Below are 27,699 nucleotides of genomic sequence, written 5' to 3'. Positions count from 1 at the left end.
GGAACAGTTTTAACAAATCAGATAGCTATCGGATCAGAGAAAACACATGAAGTGACCAGGTGTAAAAAGGCCCTAAGACGCTTGTTATAAACCCGACTCCTGACTGAGGATGAGGATGAGGATGGCTGCTCTTCTGAGTCTGGTTCCTCTCAAAGGAGGTTTTTCCCGTCACCACCGGTGCTAAATTTTAAGTTATGATTTTAAGTTTTTTTCATTTGTATTTGGAATTAAATTGAAGTCCACTCTTTTCACTAGTTTGGCAATTCAGTGTGAGGAATTTCTATAGCTTTGTTTGTTTGTTTTTAAATGTAGGCCAGTCTGGGCTCAGGGTTAAAGAAACATTCTTGTCACTTTGGGGTCATTCTGGGGTCAAACTTTAGGCTCGTATGTGTTAAGCAACTTGGCTGTTACAAAAAAAAAAAAAAAAAAAGTGCGTTAAAAATGACTTTTTAACCAATTTTGAATAATTCACTATTTTACTCCTGCTCCTAAATATATTAGGTACATTTGTGTAATATTTCTTATGTTTTATTTCTTAAAAGCTTCGTGAGAAAGCAGCTGTAATGTATTAAGATACAATTTCTTTCCTTCTTTTTTAGAGCGAGAGAGCAAACGTAAAGCTTAAATTCTTCAGGAAGATTCTTCACATAAGGCTTGAACACTAAGGAGACCTTGAATATTGCAGACAGGAACATACTTTGGTTCTAGTCTATATACTACCTTTACACAAACATCCTGAGAGCCAACGACGTGCAGGAAGTGGTGTCCGCTGACGTGCATCCTGCCTCGTGTGCCGTTTGGAAGACGAGTAGACGTTTAATGCCTTGCCAAAGTAAGGAATGAAATCAGTTCAAAATTCAAGCAACTCTGAACCAAACAGTTGAAGTGTTTGGATTTGGTTCTTTAACAGCTGCAGGATTTAAAGCTTAATGTTAAGACCAGACATTGAGTTCCAAATTCAGCTATAAACCTACATACAAGGCAACTTTTCACACTGAAATCTAACTAAAATATCACAACCAAGACATTTACGTCATGTGGGAGAAGCCTTTATTTGGTCACAAACATTACGGCACAGTGAAATTCTTTCTTCACACATCCCAACATTGGATGATGTGGTCAGAGCACAGGGTCAGACATGATCCAGCGCCCCGTGAGCAGACAGGGTTAAGGGCCGTGATCAAGGGCCCCAACAGTAGCATCATGTCAGTGCTGGGGCTCGAACCCTGATCAACAACCCAAAGCCTTTAACCACTTGAGCCACCACAACCCTCATATTATTATGCATTACCATTCTGTTTGTGCTTGTAGTTTTTAATCCAATATTAATGCTGGATTAAAACTTCCTCTAGATTCCTGAACCTAGATTCCCCTAGATCTTCAAACGACGGGTGAAGACCCAGCTCTTCCTGGCCTGTGCGTGCCCTAAACACACACAACAAACACGGAAAAGGTGCTAGTTCGTGTTTGTTTTGTGTATTTATTTCAAAAATATGATCCTAAACAGAGTTTGATGCTCATGGTATCGTAAGTCTGTAACCTAGTGAACCGGTGTTAATGTATTCATCAACAGAGACTTTTTGTACAGTGTTAGGGCGTCTGCATGCTGTGATGTAAATTAGCACAATGTCTTCCTAATCTTGAATAGGAATATAAAAAGAAAGTCTGGTTTAAAAAACTGCCTCGTTTCCGAGTTGGCTTCAGGATTTCCGAAATCTCCCGGAATTTTCCCACTCGAGATCTTTTTTGTCCCTGTAAGACTGAGATGTTAATGCTGCATTCATGCATCAGTCTGTTATCAGCATCAATCACTAGACCCTCAAATCAGACAGCTCTCACACTGCATCAGCAAGAAATGTGGTCAGTGAAGCTCCTTACTGATATCAGGTTATAATGCACCACCGGAACGTTCCAGAACGTTTCCTCAGGGCTTTTACAGGTTAGTTTTTACAGAAACATCAGTGCCATTGAATGAAATTGTAAATGTAACACTGTTGTAACTATACTTTAAAGCTCAAGAGAGAGAGAGGATGGAGAGGATTCAGTATACAGGTCACAGTTCCTGTTCATTTGAGTGCTCCCTAGAACATCCCCCCACCCCCCTCCACACACACACACACACACGTTAATTTAATATTCAAAAGTTTTTTCAGCAAGTTATATAATTATTTAAATTAATGTTATAGTTGTGTGTGTGTGTACGTGCATGTATGTGTGTGTGTGTTCTGACCTTCTCCAGCTTTTCTCTTCTCCTGAATAAGCTTTGATTGTCACTATTTACTTTTTTAATGCAATTATTTTAATTATTAAAAACAGATCTGTGGCTTTTCCCTTTAAAATATAGTAAAACTAAACTTGGAGGTAGAGACAGAGAACACAGTGTATAGGGGTGATGGAGTGTGTGTGGGTGTCTCATTCTCTAGTAGTCACGACTACAAACCCATTTCTCTCTCTCTCTCTCTCTCTCTCTCTCTCTCTCTCTCTCTCTCTCTGTCTATTGTTTTACCTCTTTCTCTCTCTCTCTCTCACACACACCTGTGTGTGCCCTAATAACAGAGGCGTGGCCTGTGTGCGCCCTAATAACAGAGGCGTGGCCTGTGTGCGCCCTAATAACAGAGGCGTGACCTGTGTGCGCCCTAATAATAGAGGCGTGGCCTGTGTGCGCCCTAATAACAGAGGCGTGGCCTGTGTGCGCCCTAATAACAGAGGCGTGACCTGTGTGCGCCCTAATAACAGAGGCGTGACCTGTGTGCCCCCTAATAATAGAGGCGTGGCCTGTGTGCGCCCTAATAACAGAGGCGTGACCTGTGTGCGCCCTAATAACAGAGGCGTGGCCTGTGTGCGCCCTAATAACAGAGGCGTGGCCTGTGTGCGCCCTAATAACAGAGGCGTGACCTGTGTGCGCCCTAATAACAGAGGCGTGACCTGTGTGCGCCCTAATAACAGAGGCGTGACCTGTGTGCCCCCTAATAATAGAGGCGTGACCTGTGTGCGCCCTAATAACAGAGGCGTGACCTGTGTGCGCCCTAATAACAGAGGCGTGACCTGTGTGCGCCCTAATAACAGAGGCGTGGCCTGTGTGCGCCCTAATAATAGAGGCGTGGCCTGTGTGCGCCCTAATAATAGAGGCGTGGCCTGTGTGTGCCCTAATAATAGAGGCGTGACCTGTGTGTGCCCTAATAATAGAGGCGTGGCCTGTGTGTGCCCTAATAATGGAGGCGTGGCCTGTGTGTGCCCTAATAATGGAGGCGTGGCCTGTGTGTGCCCATTTTAATTTCAAAGAAACAAAAGGACTAATAATTTTATCAATATGACTTAATATTCATTAACAAACATCTTAATTTGTAATGTATAGCAGCATGAATGTGTGTGTGGGTCTTTTTATTGTGTAGATGGTGTAATTATTAGCATCAAGGCTTATTTTAGCTCGTGTTACTGTCACTTGAAGACCTGCTGTGGGTGTCATTCATTCGCACTCTCTCACACACACACACACACACACACACACACACATACACATACGCTCCACAGTCAGACCTGAAATATCCCGTCTCAGTCACAGATCTACACAGACAGAGAATCCAGACAAGAAGCTGAGATATCTTTTCTTTCTGAATACGACTGCTGGGCAAAGGATTACATGTCAGGTCTCCATACGTACTGTATATAACTGCTATATAACTGCACGTGTCAGTCATGACTACAGAGATAGGGCAATAAAAGAGAGCAATATAATCTTGAAGAGAAGAGAATTTGAACAGGGTGACAATTAGGATCCCTAATAATACAGGAGATGTATAAAGCTGTGCGTCTTACGGTTTTATTTATACTGAGAAATGAAGTCGAAATGTCATTGAAATGTTTGAGACTGGTTACAGGGACATTCAGAATTCAGATGAGTGTTGCTCTGAGATTTCAGTACTCACTCATCATATTCACTGTCACAGCTGAAACCTTCAGACAGAGAGACAGAGAGAGAGAGAGAGAGAGAGAGAGAGAGAGAGAGAGAGAGAGAGAGAGATATGAGAGAATGAAGAGAGGCAGTTGAGGAAAGATGAGAGGGACAGAGAGAAGAGAGCCATAGAGAGAGAGAATAGTGATACAGAAAAAGAAGAGAGAGGAAGAACGAGAGAGAGAGAGAGAGATGAAGAGAGGCAGGTAAGTAGAGAGATGAGAGGGACAGAGAGAAGAGATAGAGATGATGAAGAGAGGCAGTTAAGTAGAGAGATGAGAGGGACAGAGAGAAGAGATAGAGATGAAGACAGGCAGAGAGAGAGGGGATAGAGAGACAGTGATAAAGATAGAGATATTTGAAAAGAGGTAGTTGAAGAGAGAGAGAGTGCAAGAGCGAGAGAGAACTATGAAGAGAGGTATTTGAAGAGGGAGAGTTGATTAAGAGACGGTGATAAAGAAAAAGAAGAGAGTGCGAGAACAAGAGATAGAGAGTGATGTAGAGAGAGACATGGGAGAGGAGGAAGAGCAAGAGAGAGAGAGAGAGAGAGAGAGAGAGAAGTGAACGAGATCTCTAGAAAGGGAGAGGGGGAGGGGAAAATGGAGTGGGGGGTATTTGTATGTATTTCTCTCGAACTGTTTAAATGTCAGGCAGCACTTCAAACATCCAAACATACACAGAAGTTCAAACCCACTTCAGAGCTCTCTGAGGGGCGGGGCAGGGGGCAGGGGGCAGGGCAGGGGGCGGGACAGGGGACGGGACAGGGGGTGCGACAGGGGGCATGGAGAGGCTCAGTTACAGTGAAGTCCTCTTAAAGCTGGATTGCACGCGAGTGCGATGGTGCGTCAGTATATGGTGCAATTCTGCTGCCTGCTGTATCCTGTGGCTGTTCACAGCTTTGTGTCCACATCCTCACAAAAAAGAGCCAGATATTCGTGTTGCACAATACCAACACAACTAACACACCATGTCCTCATCACACTACACAAACCAGCATGTCTCACATCACATCCTCAACCATTACAGACCTGTAGAGAGCCAGCTGCTTTTATTATCCCACTTAGTGCTTGAATTTAGAAAACCTCTCGCTGTTCTGATGTGTGCGCCAGTCCTTTCTAGATCAAATAACACCTCTGAGCGCAAGGGCAGCGTTTACGATACGAGATGCTGCTCATGACAACCATCACAAAGGCAACGACAAGGTTTATCAGAGCTGGTCAGTGTGAAATCTCCAAATGTTTTACAGTTTAAATAAAACACCAGATGCTCAGGGATGTGTTGTCTCGGAAAGGCCTTCTAGTGCAGAGCACGTTTAATTCTAAAGATACACGTAGGAGACGCAGGAGAGCGTGTGAACGCTGCCGCTTGCATTGCTGCTGCTTCTGTACGCAGAGTCACGCATCATATATATGAACCGTTTGATTATTAATGACCGTAAACCATATTGCTTTGTGATACTGACAGCATTTCTATTCTACAGCAGATACTTTAGTAGTGACAGTGATGTTATAGAAGAAGTAAACATGCAAACGAGCCTTTAAATATAAAGTGACACACAGCTTACACACAAGTAAACTGGTTTACAGAAATAAAACTTGAATTAAACTAAAAAATAGAACCTCCAGAAGCAAACCAAGCACAAACCTATTTGGATTCATTCATGCAATTAAAGGTGCAGTGCACAATGTTTGAAAGCCAATGTTGACATGTGTAGGTTCCGCCATAACAGTTGTCTGTTTTATGTCTGTTGTGTCACGCCATAACAGCGTGTTAGTTTAATCACCTAAACAAACACGCCCCTAACCCAAATGGGTGTCACCCCTGTTTCGATAGCTCCGCCCCACACATACATCCGTAACCCAGACAACTGTTATGGCGGAACCTGTTGGGGCAGCTGACGGAGGGTATATTTTTATCAATAAATGAACACAATGAGTAATACTCTGGTAATACAAATGTGTTTTTGTAGTACTGCGTGTTGTACCGTGAAAGGTTTAGCTCCGTTTCACGCAGAAGAAGACGTTCAACACCTAGAACCCGAGGCAGAGGTAACGGCAGGTATCTGCCATGTCGATGTTTCAATCGCTTTCTGCTGTCACACACGCGCACTGAACACTCTCTCCGCTGCATATTGAGAAGACACGCCCCTTTCTGCTCATTGGCTACACGTTTGTTTTGTTAGTCGGCCCGACTCGGTTTTCTGAAGCATTTTTGAAACATCGTGCGCCTTTAATAACTTAGTGGTTTGTTTGAATCAATGAATCTACAATTTTATTTATTTAATATTGTAAGTGAAGTAAAATATTGCATCAAAATTAAATTTACTTAATATAAAAATAAATAAAAGCAAATAAAATCAAATTTAATTTAATAAATTACTTCGATTGGTTTATTTATTTGTTGGTTGAACACCATTGAAAATTACAATAAAATACTGAATAACAAAGATTTTTAATTCATTACCTCTATTTTATTTATTTATTTTTAGACCAAACAGAAACAGAATACGCGTCTTAATGTATTTATTTCATTTAGCAATTACTCCAAAACCTTTTAGCAAGGGACACAGAACAAAAGAGGCTTTAATAAAATGAACAAATCAGTAAAAACCACCTGAAAGGGTTTGTGTCTGTGTGTATTGTTCAGGTCGTCACCTAACAGCACCGAGCTGGATGCAGAAGCACGACCTCACCGTGCCTCGACCCTGAATCTCAGCAGAATGCTGGTATTGAACCGAAATTCTGAACTGGACTCTGATTGGACGTTTAATTTTCCATCAATGATCCAATCCATTATCATATCTTTAATTTGTGCTTTGTAATGGTGTGAGGATCCGTATTTACATCTGGGAGCTAAAGTAATGCTGACAATAATCTGCTGAGATGTTCAGTCTCGCTAATAGATACAATACATTTACAAACCAGTCGGCAGCTCAGAGTCGGCTTCGTTTTAAATTGACCCTAAAATCCGTTTCCGAATGACTTGATTAACAAAAGCAATCAGATGTGTTTTAGTTACTAGAATAAAATGGCACTTATTCTAAATGAGCGTTTGTGTGTGTGTGTGTGTGTGTGTGTGTGTGTGTGTGTGTTTGTTTCCCATCACACTGACTTCACCTTTACCAGACATGACCATAAAGAACAAGATCTTTTGTAAAAAAAAAAACCCCCCCATCTTCTCTTACCTTGACCCCTGGAGTGACTCCATCTTCAGTTGTGCTTTGTCCGTTCTGCGAAAATAAAAAGAGAGACGTACGTTAGACGATTATTTTTGCTGAAAAAACAGCGTGTCATGCGTACAGATACACGTCTAATCGTCACTACTATCAGAGCAGGTTCCTCTAAAGGGCGATTATACCCTACACCCCCACCCAAACCCACCCCCACCCGCACCCCAGCCCACTATTAAAGGAAGAGTCAGATGGAGCAGCAAAGCAGAGCTTTTCTCTGACAAAGTGGCTGAGACCATCGTCATAACCGTCATCATCATCACTGTCACCATCATCATCGTTAGACTGCAAGTTTGAATCCCTTGATGCCACAACCATCAGCAGCTGGAAGTCCAAAAACAGACTACAGTTTCTACTGAAGGAGAGAGTAAGACTATCTGTCTCACACTGCATTAACAGATAATCCTTGGTGTTAGAGCTGGGCGATAAATTGATTTTATCGATTTACTCGAATGTGTAGTTTACCTTGATTTGTTTGAATGAAAATCGGTTTTCTCTTTAACATCCGCTGACGCTCCCCTCTGGGCTCCTGTAGTTTCATCCTGTAGGCTCATCCCTCCCCCCGCACGTTTGCCATAGAGATAGACAAACAACATGGCAGTGAGAAAGAAAGGCACAGTGTCATCTGTCATATGGAATTGGTTCTGTTTTGCGGCGTCAGACACAGAACACACGGCCCGCTGCAAAGTTCACTGTTCACTGCTGTGTGTGCGCACTTTGGATGGGTTAAACACAGAGAACAAATTCTGTGTATGGGTCACCGAACTTAGCCGTATGTCACGTCACTGCTTAATATCGCCCAGCCCTACTTGGTGTCTGCAAGCTCATGCATGAAGATGAGGATATATAGCGCTTTCCTAGAGTCTTATATCACCCTGTGATGAGTTAGCGGGCTTCGCATGTCTCAGGCAGCACGTGTTAGCCTTCACCCTCTCCAGCTGGTAGCGGTCATGTAATAAGGGAGCGCTGGTGAGTGCATGAGAACTGGCAGATTAGCAAATTGGAAGAAAATGGGTTCAGTAAAAAGTCAGCGAGACACCAGCCAAGTGTGGACGACTGGGTCTATGATCGTGTCAGCCGTAGTTATCTGTTCTAGCATCAAGGACCACCAAGCAAATCCCAGGGCCACTAAGCTGCCACTGCTGGGCCCCTGAACAAGGCCCTTAACCCACAATTGCTCAGCTGTATAAATGAGATAAAATGTAAATCGCTCTGGAAAATGGTGTCTGCCAAATTCCGTACATGTGTAGAGTAGAACAAGAACAATAAAAAGCTCTGGTGACAATTAGATCAACAGCCCACTGAGGTTGCTTGTCTGCCAGGCAAATACAAAACAAAACGAAGAACCAAGGACACAATTTGGTTCCAGGCACAAGGCATACTGATTTATCCACCCCTGCAAAAAACACACCCCAACACACACACGCACAGTTCAAAGGGTTTAGAAACACACTACTGCTGCACCAAATCTCCATCGATTACCAAAAAGCATAGATGTCAAGATTAAAGGTGCTGTGTGTATTACTGCTACAGTTACATGTAATTACTGACAATATTACAGGGCTGCAGAGACGCCGACTCTGCTGATGTACAGAAAAGCAAAGAAAAATAAAGCGACAGGGAGTAAAAAAAAACAAAACACAGAGCAAGGAAACGAGTGGGAGGAAATGAGAAAGGCAAAAAAGTTTGCGTTGTGGTCGAGGCCCTGGAGGCCAATTCGGTGTGAAATAAAAGTGCCATTACAGAAAGCTGTTAAAGTCAATCCACTAGCATAGTACTCACAGAGGCCCTCTGCGTCATGACGGAGCTCGGGCAAAACTCCAGGTCTGTAAAGTGTGCAGAATTACCACAGACAAGACTCTCACACTTGTACTACAAACTCACTTGTAACATGAATGTAATATATGGCAACCACAAAACCTTTGGGAAAGCAGAAGTACTCACATACAAGTCACATAAGAACAGGGTTTGTTTTCCTTTTTTTCGTGTCAAGTCTTTAACGACGGTGCAACAGGTTTATTTTTTATTTTGCATTATGTATAGGCATGTGCTGTAAACATTTAATGACGCAAGTTTATTTCAGTTTAGAGTAAATTGCTGTTTTAGGGTTTTGTACATGTGGAAAGTATTAGCTCTGGCAACTTATTCACACTACAGATGCAGCACATTTCATATTCTGTTGTATCTCAGTAACTTCATATAAACACTTAGCTCTAAGGGGCTATAATTAAGAGCCCCCTAACCTCTCTAATTGGAGGGACCACAAAGTTTTACCCACCAGGGGTCCCATAAAACTCCCAAACCCAAAGACTTGCAAAACATGAAACCCAAAACTCCCAATGGTAATGGCTCCCAAAATCCCAAAATTGAAGGACTTCAATTACTTCAAAATTCTAGGACTCTAAAATGCCCAACCCTGAAGGAAACCAAACTCAAAGCACACTAAAAACTACTAAACTCAAAGTACCCCAAAAATCTAAATTTAAGGGCCTCCAATACCCCTTTGCCACCAAAAAGAACCGGGTGCTGGTTCAGAGCTAGTACTGGTTCAAAGTTGGTTCCACTGGCGAAGGTTCTAAAAACCAGTTTGCCTTACCATCGGTTAGAGAGCCAAGAGCCTGACGTCTGACGTCACTGTATACGTGTCATGTTTCCCAGCAACGTTAGTGCAGCAGCGGCAAACACAAACACATCAACTATGGCGGATGTTGCTTTACTGTTTAATGCTCGTGGCTTTGTGAACCTACATTAACATCCAAACGCGGCGAATCCAACGTGTACGTGCAGCTCCATGTAATTTGTATAAACGGAGGTTGTTATCGAGAAAGTACATAACGTTATTTTATCATTAACACAGAAAAAACTTAGCCTTAGCATGTAGCTACCTACTATCATGTGTGCTGATAATGTATCATATCACGGTAAAGTAAAAGTGTATTAAACATTAGTATACTTAAGGTACATTATCAAATGCGCTAACAGTAGCTCCGCCCACAGCCCTGACACAAGCTGTTCTTAAGTCTAGACCAGCAACGTTTTGGTGCTACTTAAGAACCACTTTTCCTGGTTCAGAGCCGGTGCTTCGGCTGTCGAAAAAGAAAGAACTGATTTTAAATTAGGCTCCGAACCAGCACTCAAACTGCCTCGGTGGAAAAGGGGCATTGGTGTGTTAAGGCCCCGAGTGTCCTGAACTGAGCCCTGACTCGGACTCAACCCGACTGAACACCTTTTGGGATGAACTGAAACACAGACTGAACCCCAGACCTTCTCACCGGACATCAGTGTCTGATCTCACTAATGTTCTCGTAGCTGAACGAACATAAATCCACACAGAAATGGGGATGTAGTTGTTAAGGTGTTGGACTGCTGATCAGAAGGTCATGAGTTTAAATCCCAGGGCCACCAAGCTGCCACTACTGGGCCCCTGAGAAAGGCCCTTAACCCTCAATTGCTCATCTGTATAAATGAGATAAACAGACGTCGCTCTTGATAAGGGTGTCTGCAAAATGGTATATGTTAATGAAACGCTCCTTTGTTTAGTGGAAAGCCTTCCAGAAGAATAAAGCACATAATAACAGCCAAGGGAAAGTACATCTGGATATACAACAGAATGTTCACCAAGCTCATGAGTCTTACAGTCAGATGGCCACAAACTTTGGGCCACATGAGTTGAGCAAGTTCCTCAAATGTTGTAACTCTAGTACGTGCATCTAAATTTTAGAAATACATTGACCAAGGTGTGTTTTCTGAGTCCTCTGATGGAAGGACTGTTTTTGCTAGTCCGGTTAAGTCGTGCACAAGGATGATGACTGAGGAATACATGCTAACATTGACGCCAACAGACAACTCTCTTGCAAACACAACACATCACCTGACGGTTAAAAATCTCAGGTGGAATAAAAACATGAGCCAGATACAGACTCAAAGAAAAGCTTATCCATGATCTCTTGTTGAAGATACAAATGCAATGTTCTGTATGAAAATGAACCATTCGCTCTCTCTCTCTCGCGTGCTCTCTCTCTCTCTCTCTCTCTCTCTCACACACACACACACCATCCCACCAACACTGCTGCTTAGTAAATCATAACTGTGGATATTTCCATCTTGAATTAACACGATGGGTGAAGCCGAGGTGAGAGATATTGTGTAGCGGAGACATGAAGGGCTGCCGGTGAAACCCGACCCTGAAATCTTGCTGCTAATTATTCAGTTCAGTATTTGTACAGTTATTTGCAGACTGTATTCTCTGCAAAAAAAAAAAAAAAAAGAAAGAAAGAAAAAAAAGGAAAAACAGAGCATGAGCCATTCGTTGGCAAAATCTTTCAGAAGTCTCTGCGCTCACACCAGCTGCAACGCGATGCAACAAAACAGCATGAAATCACTAGTTTTTGTTTCTGAATCCAAGCATCACGTGGTGTGATTTTATGTTATTATATGCAGCAGAGTGAAGCCTTTAATTTTGTGTTAACCAACACAAACACATCTGCATTCTGGTGGGTTTTATTCCATTGCTCCCGGAGTTTTTTACCCCCATATCTAAACACATTACATTACATTTACAGAATTTGCTTTAATACAGAGCAGCTTAAATTTCTCATTTATTCAGCTGAGCAATTAAAGGTTAAGGGCCTTGCTCAGGGGCCCAGGAGTGGCAGCTTGGTGGAATTGAGATTAACTTAGCATGACACCAGAACAGGAGAAAAGCCACACTGATGATTAGCTGCATTTCTGTTTTAAACTATTTCAGTTTCCTTTAAGAAAACATGCAAATCTCTGAATACACTGAACAAACACTTTTATATCAGTGGGGGGGAAAAGCAAGCAGTTGCACAGTCAGCCTTAAGAGGAAGGGGGGGAGGGAGAGAGAGAGAGAGAGAGAGAGACAGAGCGAGAGTGTGTGAGTGAGTATAAGAGAGAGAGAGAGAGAGAGAGAGAGAGAGAGTGTGTGTGAGAAAGAGTTCAAGAGAATGTGAGTATGAGAGAGAGAGAGAGAGAGAGAGAGAGAGAGAGAGAGTGTGAGAAAGAGTTCAAGAGAATGTGAGTATGAGAGAGAGAGAGAGAGAGAGAGAGAGAGAGTGTGAGAAAGAGTTCAAGAGAATGTGAGTATGAGAGAGAGAGACAGAGACAGAGTGTGAGTGAGTATGAGAGAGAGAGAGAGAGAGAGTAAGAGAGTGTGAGTATGAGAGAAAGAGAGAGAGAGAGTGTGAGAGAGAGAGAGAGAGTATAAGAGAGAAAGAGAGAGAGAGTGAGTATAAGAGAGAAAGAGAGAGAGAGAGAGAGAGTATGAGAGAGAGAGAGAGAGAGAGAGAGAGAGTGTATGAGAGAGAGAAAGCAAATATAAAGAGGAGATACAGACAATTCAAGGCTATACTGCTCACTTTCTGATTCTCTTCATCAATTCCGTTCAGATAAAGAAGGAAGACGTTTGTGGATTCACACACACACACACACACACACACACACACACACACACACACACACATTTATTCTCACTGAGCTTCAGGCCACAGTATAACAACATGCAAGCAAAAGGTGTTACCGTGGTAACTGCACAAGCTGCTTCGATATTCAACGGAAAACACGACTTCGGCCCATGTCTAATCAACACAACGTGACAATGTAGTCATGGCACAGCCCTCTTTAGCAGATAATTCACTACAAACATGCTGGCTTTGTACAATAGAAAACAATTAAGTAGAACCGTGTGGAAATAAAAATAAAACAACCCCAATATGGCCGCCTATGGTGAAGAATTTCTCACCTGTAGCTACACGAATTAGTGTTATGCCTCAGTTTAAAAAACAACTGGAACCTCCTTACAGAAACCTTCACCGCATCAACAATTAGACACGCTATTGCACATGTCAAACATTTCTGTCATGAAGTGGTTGCTATAGAAACAACATTTTACAACCAGTGCATTAAAATAAATAAAGGAAAATTAAGCACATCATGAACTTGTGTCCTCAAGCTAGTCTGTGATCATCCACAACTAGAAAGTCATTCCGATGAAACTAAATCATAAGGCGACGAGTCTGGACGTGTTGTTCGGCCGCGGCGCAGAAGACGAGACGAGTGAAAACAGATCGCTCTGGGTTTGTGAAAATCACTGATGAGTCAGTAGTTTGTTACTGGCAAAGCATCAGCAGCCTGAAATCATTTATTATTAATACATTAGGGACATATGGCGTGACTGGCTCCGATCGATGGTGGGAAAAATAACGGCTGTGCAAATGTCGACCTTCTAAAAATAAAGTTGTGAGTAGAGTAAAAATATACTGAACAAGGCAACTAAAGGCGTATGATGATCGTTCACAAAACTAGCAAACTGGCGATCGTACTGACGGCAAAACTGTTTTCTCTCAGCAGGCATCATATCAGTGGAGACTCTGGAAATGATGTGACCATAACAAAATGTCAAATACATTTATTTTTCAATTTAAAAAAAGGTATTTATATTAAATCTGTTCATTAGTAGAAACCTTTTACTTCTGGAACAAAACAAAAGCCATTTGTTGCATTCTTGTTGATGGGAGTCTCATGATCATGATCGACAGGAACTGCAGAACTGGGTGCTTTCGAAGATTTCGGTGACTGCTGGGCATGAAAAAAGCAGCAGTCAAGCCCGCTTGGCACCATCAGCCGTACCAAATGACAGAGCGGGTAATGGGAGAACTTCATATACGAGCAGGTGCATGGGTGTTCCTAATAAAGTGGCACTGTGCATGTATAGAATCACGTGGAGAATGTCTCATTGGTGCTAAGATTGTATGTGGATCGAGATATTTTGCAGGTCAATGGGAATCTCACACACACACACACACACACACACACACACACACACACAGTAAACATAAACCTTTATACTATATTAAATATTTAAAACATTTGTTGGAGTTTGTTAAGATCAAGACACGGCTGATCATTTACACATTTCACACACTACATATAAAGTAAAACGATGCTTTTGGTGAGGAGACAGAAAATACTTCAACGCTTTCTCAGTGGATTCGTCCAACTGTGTTAAACTGCTGTAATAAAACATTTCCTCTTACATAAGTCCATGTTCTATATTATATAACCTCAGGCTACAGCACAACTTTACAGCAGGGGGAGAGATCAGGAGATGGAGAGAGAGAGAGAGAGAGAGAGAGAGGAAGGAGAGGACAAAGAGAGAAGATACATGACAAGAAGAGAGAGCAAGAGAGAGAGAGAATAAGAAGCAAGGAGGGAGGAAAAAGGACAGAAATGATGGACAGAGAGAAAAACAGTAAGAGAGTGTGTTTATGAGAGGAATGAGAGTGAGAGAGCAGATGACTGAGAAAGAGGGAATGTGTGTGTGTGTGTGTGTGTGTGTGTGTGTGTGTGTGTGTGTATACTGTACAGTATGGATTATGTTTAACAGTATCAGGTGCAGTAACAGTAGCAGTAACAGTAAAGGTTACAGCAGCAGTAACAGAGGCAGTAACAATGTACAGTAACATCAGCAGTAACAGTAAAGGTTACAGCAGCAACGGCAGCAGTAACAACAGCAGTAATGGCAGCAGCAGCAACAGCAGCAGTAGCAGCAACGGTAGCATTAACGTTAGCAGCAGCAGTAGCATTAACGTTAGCATTAACTTTAGCAGCAGCAGTAATGGCAGCAGCAGCAGCAGCAGCAATGGTAGCATTAACGTTAGCAGTAACATTAGCGGCAGCAGTAAACGGCAGCAGCAGCAGTATTAGTAGCCGCTCAAAAAGCCCAGCGTGTGAATGTCCAGAGTGCTGGAGATCAGGACACAGCTCAGGATAAAGCAGGGTTCTTTCCACCCTCAGGAAATTCCTACTGAACTCGGTTAGAAATTAGACAAATGCAAACAAACCAGGAAACAGGAAGCAGGAAGTGCTTAGCTTCTATTGTGGTTATTTCACTGAGATGAAACATGAATAGAAATCCGCAACCCTCAGAAACATGGACTATCACGAATTCTATGTTGTGCTCATGTTGACTATACGATCACTTTATTTGTCCTGCATCTGAGACAGTGAAAAAGAAACATCACACATCCAGTCTTTTGCAGTCAGACATTTGAGACAGTTTAGCTAGCACCAGACAGACGAGACGTCTATTTTGACTGCTGTGAGGCTGAGAGAATGAATCAGGCTGTGTTGTCCGTTGGCTCATCAGACCAGCAAGATATAAAATGAGAGTTGTGAGGAATGAAAAGTCTGTGAAACTCCTCCCCCTTCTGAGCTAATGTCCTTAAACCACCACCAGGAATCGACTACCGCAAGAAGTCACACCGAGTAATGCTTCAAAAACGAAATCTTTAGTCTGTGCATGATCACCAAACTGTATCGTGTTCATTCAAGTGCTCTGTAAAATACTCTTTGCTCAGTCTACATTGCCTCCACCGGTCCACATTGTGCCCACCGGTGCATCTACCAGTCCACATTGTGCCCACCGGTGCATCTACCAGTCCACATTGCGTCCACCAGTCCACATTGTGCCCCCAATGCGTCCACCAGTCCACATTGCGTCCACCAGTCCACATTGCGTCCACCAGTCCACATTGCGCCCCCATTGCGTCCACCAGTCCACATTGCGCCCCCATTGCGTCCACCAGTCCACATTGCGCCCCCATTGCGTCCACCAGTCCACATTGCGTCCACCAGTCCACATTGCGTCCACCAGTCCACATTGCGCCCCCATTGCGTCCACCAGTCCACATTGCGCCCCCATTGCGTCCACCAGTCCACATTGCGCCCCCATTGCGTCCACCAGTCCACATTGCGCCCCCATTGCGTCCACCAGTCCACATTGTGCCCCCATTGCGTCCACCAGTCCACATTGTGCCCCATTGCAGCCACCAGTCCACATTGCGTCCATCAGTCCACTCTGTGTCCACCAGTCCACATTGTGTCGACATTGCAGCCACCAGTCCACATTGTGTCGACATTGCAGCCACCAGTCCACATTTGCCCCTTTTCTACCAAAAAGAACCGGGTGCTGGTTCAGAGCTAGCACTGGTGCTGGTTCAAAGTTGGTTCCACTGGCGACCTTCTAAGAACCGGTTTGAATTTCCATCACAGAGCCGAGTCTGACGTCACTGTATACGTGTCACGTTACACAGCAACGTTAGCGCAGCAGCGGCAAACACAAACACAAACACATCAACAATGGCGGATGTTGCTTTACTGTTAATGCTCGTGGCTTTGTGAACATACATTAACACCCAAACGCGGCGAATCCAACGTGTACATGCAGCTCCATGTAATTTGTATAAACGGAGGTTGTTATCGAGAAAGTACATAACGTTATTATATTATTAACACAGAAAAAAGTTAGCCTTAGCATGTAGCTACCTACTATCATGTGTGCTGATAATGTATCATATCACGGTAAAGTAAAAGTGTATTAAACATTAGTATACTTAAGGTACATTATCAAATGCGCTAACAGTAGCCCCGCCCACAGCCCCTGACATAAGCGGTTCTTAAGTGTAGACCAGCAACGTTTTGGTGCTACTTAAGAACCACTTTTCCTGGTTCAGAGCCGGTGCTTCGGCTGTCGAAAAAGAAAAAACTGATTTTAAATTAGGCTCTGGCTCCGAACCAGCACCCAAATTGCCTCGGTGGAAAAGGGGCAATTGTGTCCACCAGTCCACATTGTGTCCACATTGCGTCCACCAGTCCACATTGTCTCCACATTGCGTCCACCAGTCCACATTGCGTCCACATTGCGTCCACCAGTCCACATTGCGTCCACATTGCGTCCACCAGTCCACATTGCGTCCACCAGTCCACATTGTGTCCACATTGCGTCCACCAGTCCACATTGTGTCCACATTGCGTCCACCAGTCCACATTGCGTCCACCAGTCCACATTGCGTCCACCAGTCCACATTGCGTCCACCAGTCCACATTGTGTCCACATTGCGTCCACCAGTCCACATTGTGTCCACATTGCGTCCACCAGTCCACATTGCGTCCACATTGCGTCCACCAGTCCACATTGCGTCCACATTGCGTCCACCAGTCCACATTGCGTCTACCAGTCCACATTGCGTCCACTGAGGATAAAATTATTCTACATAGATATGTGTGTGCGTTTAAAGTTGACAGGAGACTGAACACAGTACAGCGCCACACTGCACATCTGCACACATAACTGTTCAGAGCATGAGGTGGAGAAAAGAGAAAAAGTGACTAAAAGAGAGTTTAAAAAAAAAAACTCAGTACATGAATACGTCTGGGATGATCCGACACGGCAGCTACTTTAAAAGTAATCACACACACATACACGCATACGTACACACACAGTTAATGAATACTAAACCAATCAGGCAGCAGTTAGGATGAATGTGCACACTATGTACACTAAATAGTGACGGTGAGGGAAAGAATTTCAAACCCAATGTTTGTGAATGATTAAAACAAACACACACATTTATATACACACCCACACACCAAGGATATGTTCTATTAAACCATACAAACTGATTTGAGTGTGTAGGAAGGCATGTCTAGTGGCACTTAAACGCAAATGTAAAATATTTAATTCATATATTTATTTCTCAATTCAACTTATTTTATAAGATTTTAAAATGAGAGAAATGAATAAATGTTCTTGTGTGAGGACGAAGCTAACTTCTGTCCCGTGTATCTGAATCGAGCCAAAGCTGGGATGGAATCGAATTCTTCTGGATGGGTTCAGAAGAAGTGGCCGGCTGTTTCACATTAAAACATCTTCACCGTTATTTACTCAGAGGCCCAAGACATGGACGTCATGAACACCGAGAGACTCTGTTAGCATTTCCTCGGTTCCAGCACAGCGCACACACACAAAGCACATCAGTCACCTTGTCACTTATCATCACTTTACAACTGGTTGAGTGTATGCAGTTATGGGTGTCTATGTGTGTGTGTAGTTGTGTGTGTGTGTGCGCGCATGCACAGTGTTTGAGCGCGAGTAGGTCCCTGCCTCTATATATCGTCATGTGATATCCTGCTGCAATAAATCACTGGTTAATCATTACATCAAACCTGCACTTTGAGAGATTATTATTACAAAAGGCACTAATACGAACACAACCTGACTTCACCACAGTAAAGCTCAGAAATCTACAAGCCACATGCAACACTGTGTGGAGGTGGTTTACAGGAAAAAGAGTCACAGAAGAGGTGGTGTAAAGTGACCTGACACAGAGCAGCATTATCGCTTTAAAGTGTGTGTAACTGCACATCCTCAAGCCTTTCAATCCTCCTAGACCACAGCGATTTGCGTACTAATCAAAGAACCATCAGACATTTTATAGTTACTTGCAGTGTTGGAGGCTCAAAATGTTATCTGTCTATATAACACACAAACAGCTGTTCACGAGTAAACAGAAAGCCCTCTGAAGTCCCGGATTTACCTTGGATTGTTACAAAGCACTCGTACTGGAGACTCCTTCTACAGGAATTTAGTTTTTTTCCCTTTCATTTAGGTTCAACATCCATTTTATTCAGATATTCTGGCATAAAAGACACACACACACACACAGAGAGAGAGAGAGAGCGCTTTCTATCTGTATCCATATATTCATTCATTTATCTGCAGACCCGATCTTATACAAGTCCCTGTAGAAGTTGTTACCATAGAAACGATAAAGTACTTGAATAAGAGCATCCGCTTAAAAATGCGCTTTCTCTTGCCCTTTGTGACCGATCAGGCCGGATAGAAAATTATTCGAAACAGAATGATGTGATGAAGTAGCCACAGTTGGCTATTATCCAACAAGAGTCTGTGTTTTAGAGGTTTATACTGAACACACAGAGTAGAGCTTCTGCCTGATTGTGTTAATATACCAAAAAATGTGTGTGTGTTTGTGTGGATGTGGGTGTGGTGGTAGTAAGCTTGAAAGGCTGACCTCCAACCATAAACATGTTCAAGTGGCTGCAAACAGGAAGATTTTAAAAAGCTCCAACTCCTTCACCACACCAACACAGCTGAACAAATATACACTGATTTCCTGAACACTACAACCATTACTACTCAAATTACATACATTTACTAGGTACAATACAAGCCCTTTCCTAGATTTGCACTTTCATCCATCACAAGTATTATTTAAATCTCTAGTTAGTTAGGTGGGCATGGCTAATTATAAAATATGTAAATATGCATGAGCTGTACATGGGTGTTGTGTTCATATTATATCGTTACAAAAAAAAGGCAATTTAGTCACTAGATAGCATTAGCAACTAATTAATTTATTATTATTATTAATAATAATAATAATAATAACAATTATTATTATTATTATTATTATTATTATTATTAATCTGTTAACAAACACCTGAATTTGATTCTCAAAATATCCCTAACAAGTTAACAGATGTAATTAAGCTCATTATTAACAAATGAAGTAAATTATAAAGTACACTTGCTATTGTGTGCTCAGTGTTTTAAAAAAAACAACAACATTTATTTACTTTGTAGCTACAATATTAATCTACTTAATATTGCTTCATGTTTTTGAGAATCGTTGATTAAAATTCTATTATTATTGTTATTATTGTAAACATTTTTGGTCGTTTGTGACGTAATGACCAACATTTTCTTCATTGTACAAGAAGTTATAAAATCAATTTTATAGTCTGATAAAATTCTATTTGTAGTATCTTTAGACAATATTTTACTAAGCAATTTTAGTATGCAAATAATCATGATAATACAATGAATATGCAAATTAGGCCGTGACAATGTGTTTTCAGTGACAATTAATTTTTCAGCATGTATTAGCTAAGGGGAATAACTAAGGCTTTTCCTGAGGGAAAGTGAACACTGTAGATTTAACATTCATTCATTCATGGTCATGTTTTTATATATAAAAAGTTAAAATCCATTTATTTATTTTCCCCAAGATATACAATACAAAAAAAAAAGCTTTCACTTGAATGGAAACATCAGGAGAACTTTTAGTATTCTATTACGATTATTTAGTAATCATGAAGTGTGGAAACTACATGTGGTGTTTCTTAATAATGTACCATAAATTATTTTAATGTAAATGCTAATAGTTTAAAACGTGTCTCTTTGATGTCACCGACCTAATTTAGTACTTTTTCTTTTATTTTTCCACCTGAGACTTTAGTTAGTACCTTTTTCCCCCATCATAATCACAGAATGTCCCATTTTTTGTGTCCATATTCCAACATTGGCTCTAAAAAATAAAAAAGTTTCTTCTTCTTTCTAAAACCACCAAACTTTCCCCAAAATGATCAAAATCTTAGTTTTAAACCTGAGAAAGCGTTATAATGTGTTTTATAATCACTATTAAGCGAACAGCTTGGATACTGAGTGAGCATTTAAGCTAATAAAGACGACAGGTGAGCTGTGGTACCTTTGCCAGGTTAATGAGTCTCACCTCAGTCTCCAACTGCACGAGCTCCATTTTGGGCCATGGTTCTGCAAGCTGCGCGAGCGGCATCTTCTCCGGTCTGTTTTATAGTTTCTGTTTCCCTCTGAAGTGTAGAAATGTAACGAGAGGTTTTTTTTCTTCGAGGCTGATGTAGCAAATCCTGGTGGTGCCGTTAGGTTACCGCGGCGGTCCTCAGACGTGGAACAGGACGGATAATTGTAGTCCACGCGCTCAGGCGTTACACAAACGGTGACGCACGAGACGGGATTCCTTACGGTTCTCCTCAAAAGAAAAAAAAATAACGAACGAGGGCACGCGGTTACGCAGGTGAACTCACGGTGATTGTTTATTTTTACACACGCATTGCTTTAAAAAGACGACGGAAACGAGGCTGGTTACGTATGGTAAAGCGATACTTCCGTAGGGCGCGCGCTTGCACGGCTTGACAGTGTTTCTAAATCTAAATAGCACCGACCGACGTGACCCTCCTCGGCTGCCCGATTCCGCTCTGAAACCAAGCCGTCGCTCTATGAACGGAGAAGCGTAAAAACGCACGAGCCCCGCCGCGCGCACGCGATGTGCAGCGCCGCCTTCTGGCCTCTTCGTGCAAATGTACCGCTCGCGCGCAAATACTAGATTTCCCCAGATAATTTCAATAATATCGAAAAGAAGCCTATAACCACGGTTATAGAACACACAACACGATACTTATACAAGAACAGAATCCCATTGAGTCAAATGTTTTTTGTTTTCTGCACCATTCTACTTAAACTCCAGAAGATGATGATGATGATGATGACGATGATGATGATGCAGATGATGAAGCCTTTATCTTGGCACATAAACATTACAGCACAGTGAAAGTCTTTCTTCACATATCCAAACTTTCATGAAGTCCAAATGGAGCTGTATGAGTCATAAATCAGCCTACATCATTGATTAGTATTGTGTGAAGGTGAACACTAATTGTCACAATTGAGACAATAATAAAGAATTAGAATTATTACTCACAGTTTACTGCATTCAAAACTTATTATATGCAAGAGGAGAGGAGCCAGAAGTCATTAGACCTACTCTCAGAAGGCTATTTTCAGTTTTATTGTCCTTTTTCTTTTGTCAATATCTCTGCTCCATTTATTATCCATTTTACTTTTCAGTATTTTCTTTGCTGTGATTAGAGTGAGCACCAACCAAGAGACTAGTTTTAATAAACACACAGTTTTATGTTCAGTTTTTTTAAATGGTGTCTAGTCATAATAGTCCTTTATATACCATGCAGCAGAGGTGGGAGTAAGTCACACATGTGCAAGTCACAAGTAAGTCTCAAGTCTTAACCTTCAAGTCTCAAGCAAGTTGAGTCAATTTTTGTGAGAGTCAAGTCAAGTCAAGTCGTAGCTTGAGTCAAGCAAGTCACTGGCAAGTCATACATATGTTTGATAATTTAACTAAATGTATATCCATCCATCCATCCATCTTCTACCGCTTATCCGGGGCCGGGTCGCGGGGGCAGCAGTCTGAGCAGGGACACCCAGACTTCCCTCTCCCCAGACACTTCCTCCAGCTCCTCCGGGGGAATACCGAGGCGTTCCCAGGCCAGCCGAGAGACATAGTCCCTCCAGCGTGTCCTAGGTCTTCCCCGGGGCCTCCTCCCGGTTGGACATGCCCGGAACACCTCCCCAGGGAGGCGTCCAGGAGGCATCCGGAACAGATGCCCGAGCCACCTCAGCTGACTCCTCTCGATGTGGAGGAGCAGCCCCTCCTTGAACCGCCACCTTATTGTGGTGGAGGGGTTTGCGTGCCTGAATGATCCTAGGAGCTATGTTGTCTGGGGCTTTTTGCCCCTGGTAGGGTCTCCCAAGGCAAACAGGTCCTGGGTGACAGGCCAGACAAAGAGCGGTTCAAGAGCCCTGCGAGCGCCTGGTGGCCGGGTCTTACCCCATGGGGCCCGGCCGGGCACAGCCCGAAAGAGTGACGTGGGGCCGATCTCCTGTGGGCCCACCACCTGCAGGAGAAACCGTAAGGGGCTGGTGCAATGTGGATTGGGTGGCAGTCGAAGGCGGGAGCCTCGGCGACCCAATCCCCGGACACGGAATCTGGACTAAATGTATATATTAAACAAAATTAAATCTACAGTATTTATGGACCATGAGAGTTTTATTTGCAACAAAAATGATTATATGCATTTATTTTTAAAAGGTGTCCACATGGCAGAAGACCATGGAAAAGTATATATAAAAAAGTACAATGGTTTCTATGGAACCAAATGGCATTTTTTGAACAGACATTCCCTTTTAATGGGACATGAACACATCCTTAAATTAGATCCTTCCTTTTTAACAACAGAATAACAACAATCAATCACGTCAATCAAAAAATGTAAATTATTGAATCCCACAAACCTTGAAGTGAATTAACTATTGGGAGAGAGAGAGAGAGAGAGAGAGAGAGAGAGAGAGAGAGAGAGATGATTGGAGTGAGTGTAATTTATTAATATTAAAGGGATAGTTCACCTAAAAATGAAAATTCTGTCATCATTTTCTCACCCTCATGATGTTACAAACCTGTATAAATTTCTTTGTTTTGATGAACACACATGTAGATATTTTGAGGACTGTTTGTAACCAAACCATTTATGAGCCCCATTCACTTCTATAGTGGGGAAAAAGATTACTATGGAAGTGAATGGGGCTCATGAATGGTTTGGTTACAAACATTCCTTAAAATATCTTCCTCCGTGTTCATCAAAACAAAGAAATTTATACAGGTTTGTAACATCATGAGGGTGAGAAAATTATAAAATAATTTTTTTATTTTTGGGTGAACTATGCCTTTAAATTGAATGTGTGTGCATGTGCATGCAAGACAAGAATATGGCACGGTGGCTTAGTGGTTAGCATGTTCGCCTCACACCTCCAGGGTCGGGGTTCGATTCCCGCCTCCACCTTGTGTGTGTGGAGTTTGCATGTTCTCCTTGTGCCTCGGGGGTTTCCTCCAGGTACTCCGGTTTCCTCCCCCAGTCCAAAGACATGCATGGTAGGTTGATTGGCATCTCTGGAAAAGTGTGTGATTGCGTGAGTGAATGAGAGTGTGTGTGTGTGTGCCCTGCGATGGGTTGGCACTCCGTCCAGGGTGTATCCTGCCTTGATGCCCGATGACGCCTGAGATAGGCACAGGCTCCCCGTGACCCGAGGTAGTTCGGATAAGCGGTAGAAGATGAATGAATGAATATATGTGCATCCCCATAAACGATCCATACGCTTTTCACTCAAAGCCTAACACTGAAGACCAATTATAAGTGCTATTGCAAAACAGCTGACATTTCCACATGAACCGTGACCAACCATTTACACTACATTGCGCTTGCAAAAAATTTAATTTGATAGAACTTTGTCATTCAATTGTGAGCGATGTGGTCGCATACTGCTGTTCTTCTCTTCTCATCTTGCACAAAATCCCGGTACCCGAACTTAATTATTTTTGGTGTAGCGCCTTCCATGTTTCGTCACGACTGTTAAGGTTAATTAGTTAGTGCGCTTGCTCCCTCTGCTTGTATTATTATTATAATATTATTTGTATATTTTCTTATATATTTTTTAAGTTTAATATTATTATTATTATTATTATTATTATTATTATTATTATTATTATTATTATTATTATTATCATGTGTTTGCAATTTTATGTTGAGGTTATGGTTCAGGCTGAATGCAACGCTCAGACTCCATTTTCCAGAGAATCTGGCAAGCCACAAAAATGTTATCTCCTAATTGAATATTCTGTAACATCTATTGACTCTCTCAAAAACATGACACTAATGCAGTTCCACTCCTGGACTGTCCTGGATTGATTTATTACAAATGATCACACAATGTGTTCTTTTTTATTAATCTCAACGGTTTTTATGGTGTGAAATAATCTAGTAATAGCTAGAAGATTTTCTTGGGTATAACATTTCAAACAGATTATATATACAGTGGTAAGAAAAAGTGTTTGCCCCTTCCTGATTTTTTTTTTTTTTTGCACATTTGTCACACTTTAATGTTTCAACTCATCAAACAAATTTAAATATTAGTCAAAGATAACACAAGTAAACACAACATGCAGTTTTTAAATGAAGGTTTTTATTAATAAGGGATAACAAAATCCAAACCTACATGGTCCTGTGGCCTGCATGGCAGAGTTCCAAGATGAAAACCGCTGCTGAGCAAAAAGAACATAAAGGCTCAACTCAGATTTGCCAGAAAACATCTTAATGATCCCAACACTTTTGGGAAAATACTCTGTGGACTGACAAGACAAAAGTGGAAGTTTATTCATTCATTTTCTACCGCTTATCCGAACTACCTCGGGTCACGGGTAGCCTGTGCCTGTCTCAGGTGTCATTGGGCATCAAGGCAGGATACACCCTGGACGGAGTGCCAACCCATCACAGGGCACACACACACTCTCATTCACTCACGCAATCACACACTATGGACAATTTTCCAGAGATGCCACTCAACCTACCATGCATGTCTTTGGACCGGGGGAGGAAACCGGAGTACCCGGAGGAAACCCCCGAGGCACGGGGAGAACATGCAAACTCCACACACACAAGGCGGAGGCGGGAATCGAACCCCCAACCCTGAAGGTGTGAGGCGAACATGCTAACCACTAAGCCACCGTGCCCCCCACTTTTTGAAGTTGTGTGTCCCAATACATTTGATGTAAAAGTAACACTGCATTTCAGAAAAAGAACATCATACCAACAGTAAAATATGGTGGTGGTAGTGTGATGGTCTGGGGCTGTTTTGCTGCTTCAGGACCTGGAAGAATTGCTGTGATAAATGGAACCATGAATTCTGCTGTCCTAAAGGACATTGTGCGGTCATCTGTTCATGACCTCAAGCTGAAGCAAACTTGGGTTCTGTAGCAGGACAATGATCTGAAACACACCAGCAAGTCCACCTCTGAATGTCTGAAGAAAAACAAAATGAAGACTTTGGAGTGGCCGAGTCAAAGTCCTGACCTGAATCTTATTGAGATGCTGTGGCATGACCTTAAAAAGGTGGTTCATGCTCGAAAACCCTCCAATGTGGCTGAATTCCTCCACAGCGCTGGAACAGACTCACTGCAAGTTATCGCAAACACCTGATTGCAGTTCTTGCTGCTAAGGGTGTCTCAACCTGTTATTAGGTTTAGGGGCAAAAACATTTTCACACAGGACCATGTAGGTTTGGATTTTGTTTTCTCTTAATAAAAACCTTCATTTAAAATCTGCATGTTGTGTTCACTTGTGTTATCTTTGACTAATATTAAAATTTGTTTGATGATCTGAAACATTAAAGTGTGACAAATGTGCAAAAAAATAAAAAATCAGGAAGGGGGCCAACACTTTTTCACACCACTGTACAGTACCTCTATAGCATCACTGAGCTGTGAGGTGGAACATGAATCAGGAAAATGGCTATCATAAGACCTAAAATTATTTTGGATTTATGTTGCTGTACATAGAACTTCAGAGATGGGTTACAGAAATTCTCAAGGATTTTGCTTTAACTATATTATCCTTATTTTTGTGACCACTTGTCTGAGATGTAACAGGGAGTCTGTAAGTACAGTAACAGTATTGTAGGGTGGATTAACAAAAAAAGATTAATATTTGTTTTATAAAAATGTGTAATATACAGTGTGAATGGTTACTGTTTCTTGTTAGGAACCAGACTTATCCTCCTTTCTTCTCAATCAAGGACACTGCAAACTTCAGGGGACTTTAATACACAGCAACAATGAAAACATTCAACGGGTTTAAATTCTTCATTGATTCTGTCATAAGTGTATCAGGTGAAGCTGTGAAGACTCGCAGCGCGGTCGGAGACCAGTTTGGCTGCTGTTTAAAGCACTCCAAACAAAGCTCAGTCCTCAGCATGATTTCATACACGCTCGCTAATATATTCCACACACACACACACCATTAAAAATCTTCTAAGCGCCTTGGGAGAGAAAGAAGAGGAAGAATTGTCAATGACAAGTCACTGGATGATGATGGATTACTTCAATTGCACTTATTTCACTGTAGGTATCACATTCTCAGTTCCAGGCCTGGGCTCCTCCTGCACTGTACAATACTACAGATAGGTGCCAGTCATCCTGTTGCCAAGAGGAACCCCATGCCAAGTGTTTCTGGGAAACCTGGGGCACAGTTACTGAAGAATGAATGAATAAATGAATGACGGTTCTGATGATAAGCAGCATGACACAATAAAAATAATTTTCATCAGATATATCAACCAAACATTATTATTATTATTATTATTATTATTATTATTATTATTATTATTATTATTATTATTATTATTATTATTATTATAAAATATTCAATACTAATATTAACTGTATTAATATTAAATAATAATAACAATAACCTTAACAGTAATCATTGTTATTATTATTTATTTATTTATTTATTTATTTATATATTCTTGTATTTTTGTATTTTTTTTATATTTTTATTATATTTTAATTTTTGTTACATTTACGTAATGTAATTTACTTTAATGCAATAACTAATTGAAAAATAAATTAAAATGATTTGCATGTCTCTGCCCGCCTCCACCTTGTGTGTGTGGATGTTTGCATGTTCTCCCCATGCCTCGGGGGTTTCCTCCGGGTACTCTGGTTTCCTCCCCGGTCCAAAGACATGCATGGTAGGTTGATTGGCATCTCTGGAAAATTATCCGTAGTGTGTGATTGTGTGAGTGAATGAGAGTGTGTGTGCCTTCGATGGGTTGGCACTCCGTCCAGGGTGTATCCTGCCTTGATGCCCGATGACGCCTGAGATAGGCACAGGCTCCCCGTGACCCGAGGTAGTTCGGATAAGCGGTAGAAAATGAATGAATGAATGAATGAATGAATGAATGAATGAATGAATGCATGTCTCTGGAATTTTGAACATTGAAGGTTTTGTGCTTTAAAAGGTGCTTTAAATTTATAAACCAAAACTGATCAATGAAGCCCATTAATGTCTCCTTACAACAAAAGAAATATGACATGACTTTAAATGGAGGTGCACTTAAATCGCAAAAAAACACACACAAAAAACTGTGGGATAATACTGAGATTTATATGTTATAAAATTCATATATTTATAAACC

At 41.8% G+C, this 27,699-nt stretch overlaps 1 protein-coding gene across 4 annotated transcripts in view; it reads right to left on the bottom strand.

The window, feature by feature from the left end:
• The window catches only part of rps6ka1 (ribosomal protein S6 kinase a, polypeptide 1), an 87,290-nt gene extending 66,195 nt beyond the window's left edge, over positions 1–21,095 (bottom strand). Inside the window, exons 1-2 of one of the 4 annotated variants that reach the window (XM_060879057.1) lie at positions 20,549–21,095; positions 7,137–7,181 (exon numbers count right to left, since the gene is read on the bottom strand). In XM_060879057.1, coding sequence (XP_060735040.1) covers positions 7,137–7,181; positions 20,549–20,635 — 132 coding nt within the window. In that variant the 5' untranslated portion in view covers positions 20,636–21,095. The remainder of the gene's footprint in view (positions 1–7,136; positions 7,182–20,548) is intronic. The other 3 variants (XM_060879058.1, XM_060879059.1, XM_060879060.1) reach the window with 3 other exon arrangements.
• Positions 21,096–27,699: the final 6,604 nt, after the last annotated feature.

This window comes from Tachysurus vachellii, chromosome 10 (assembly GCF_030014155.1).
Source record: "Tachysurus vachellii isolate PV-2020 chromosome 10, HZAU_Pvac_v1, whole genome shotgun sequence".
NCBI lineage: Eukaryota > Metazoa > Chordata > Actinopteri > Siluriformes > Bagridae > Tachysurus > Tachysurus vachellii.
The sequence above is the reverse complement of the archived record's forward strand: the minus strand, read 5'-3'. Positions and strand labels throughout refer to the sequence as shown.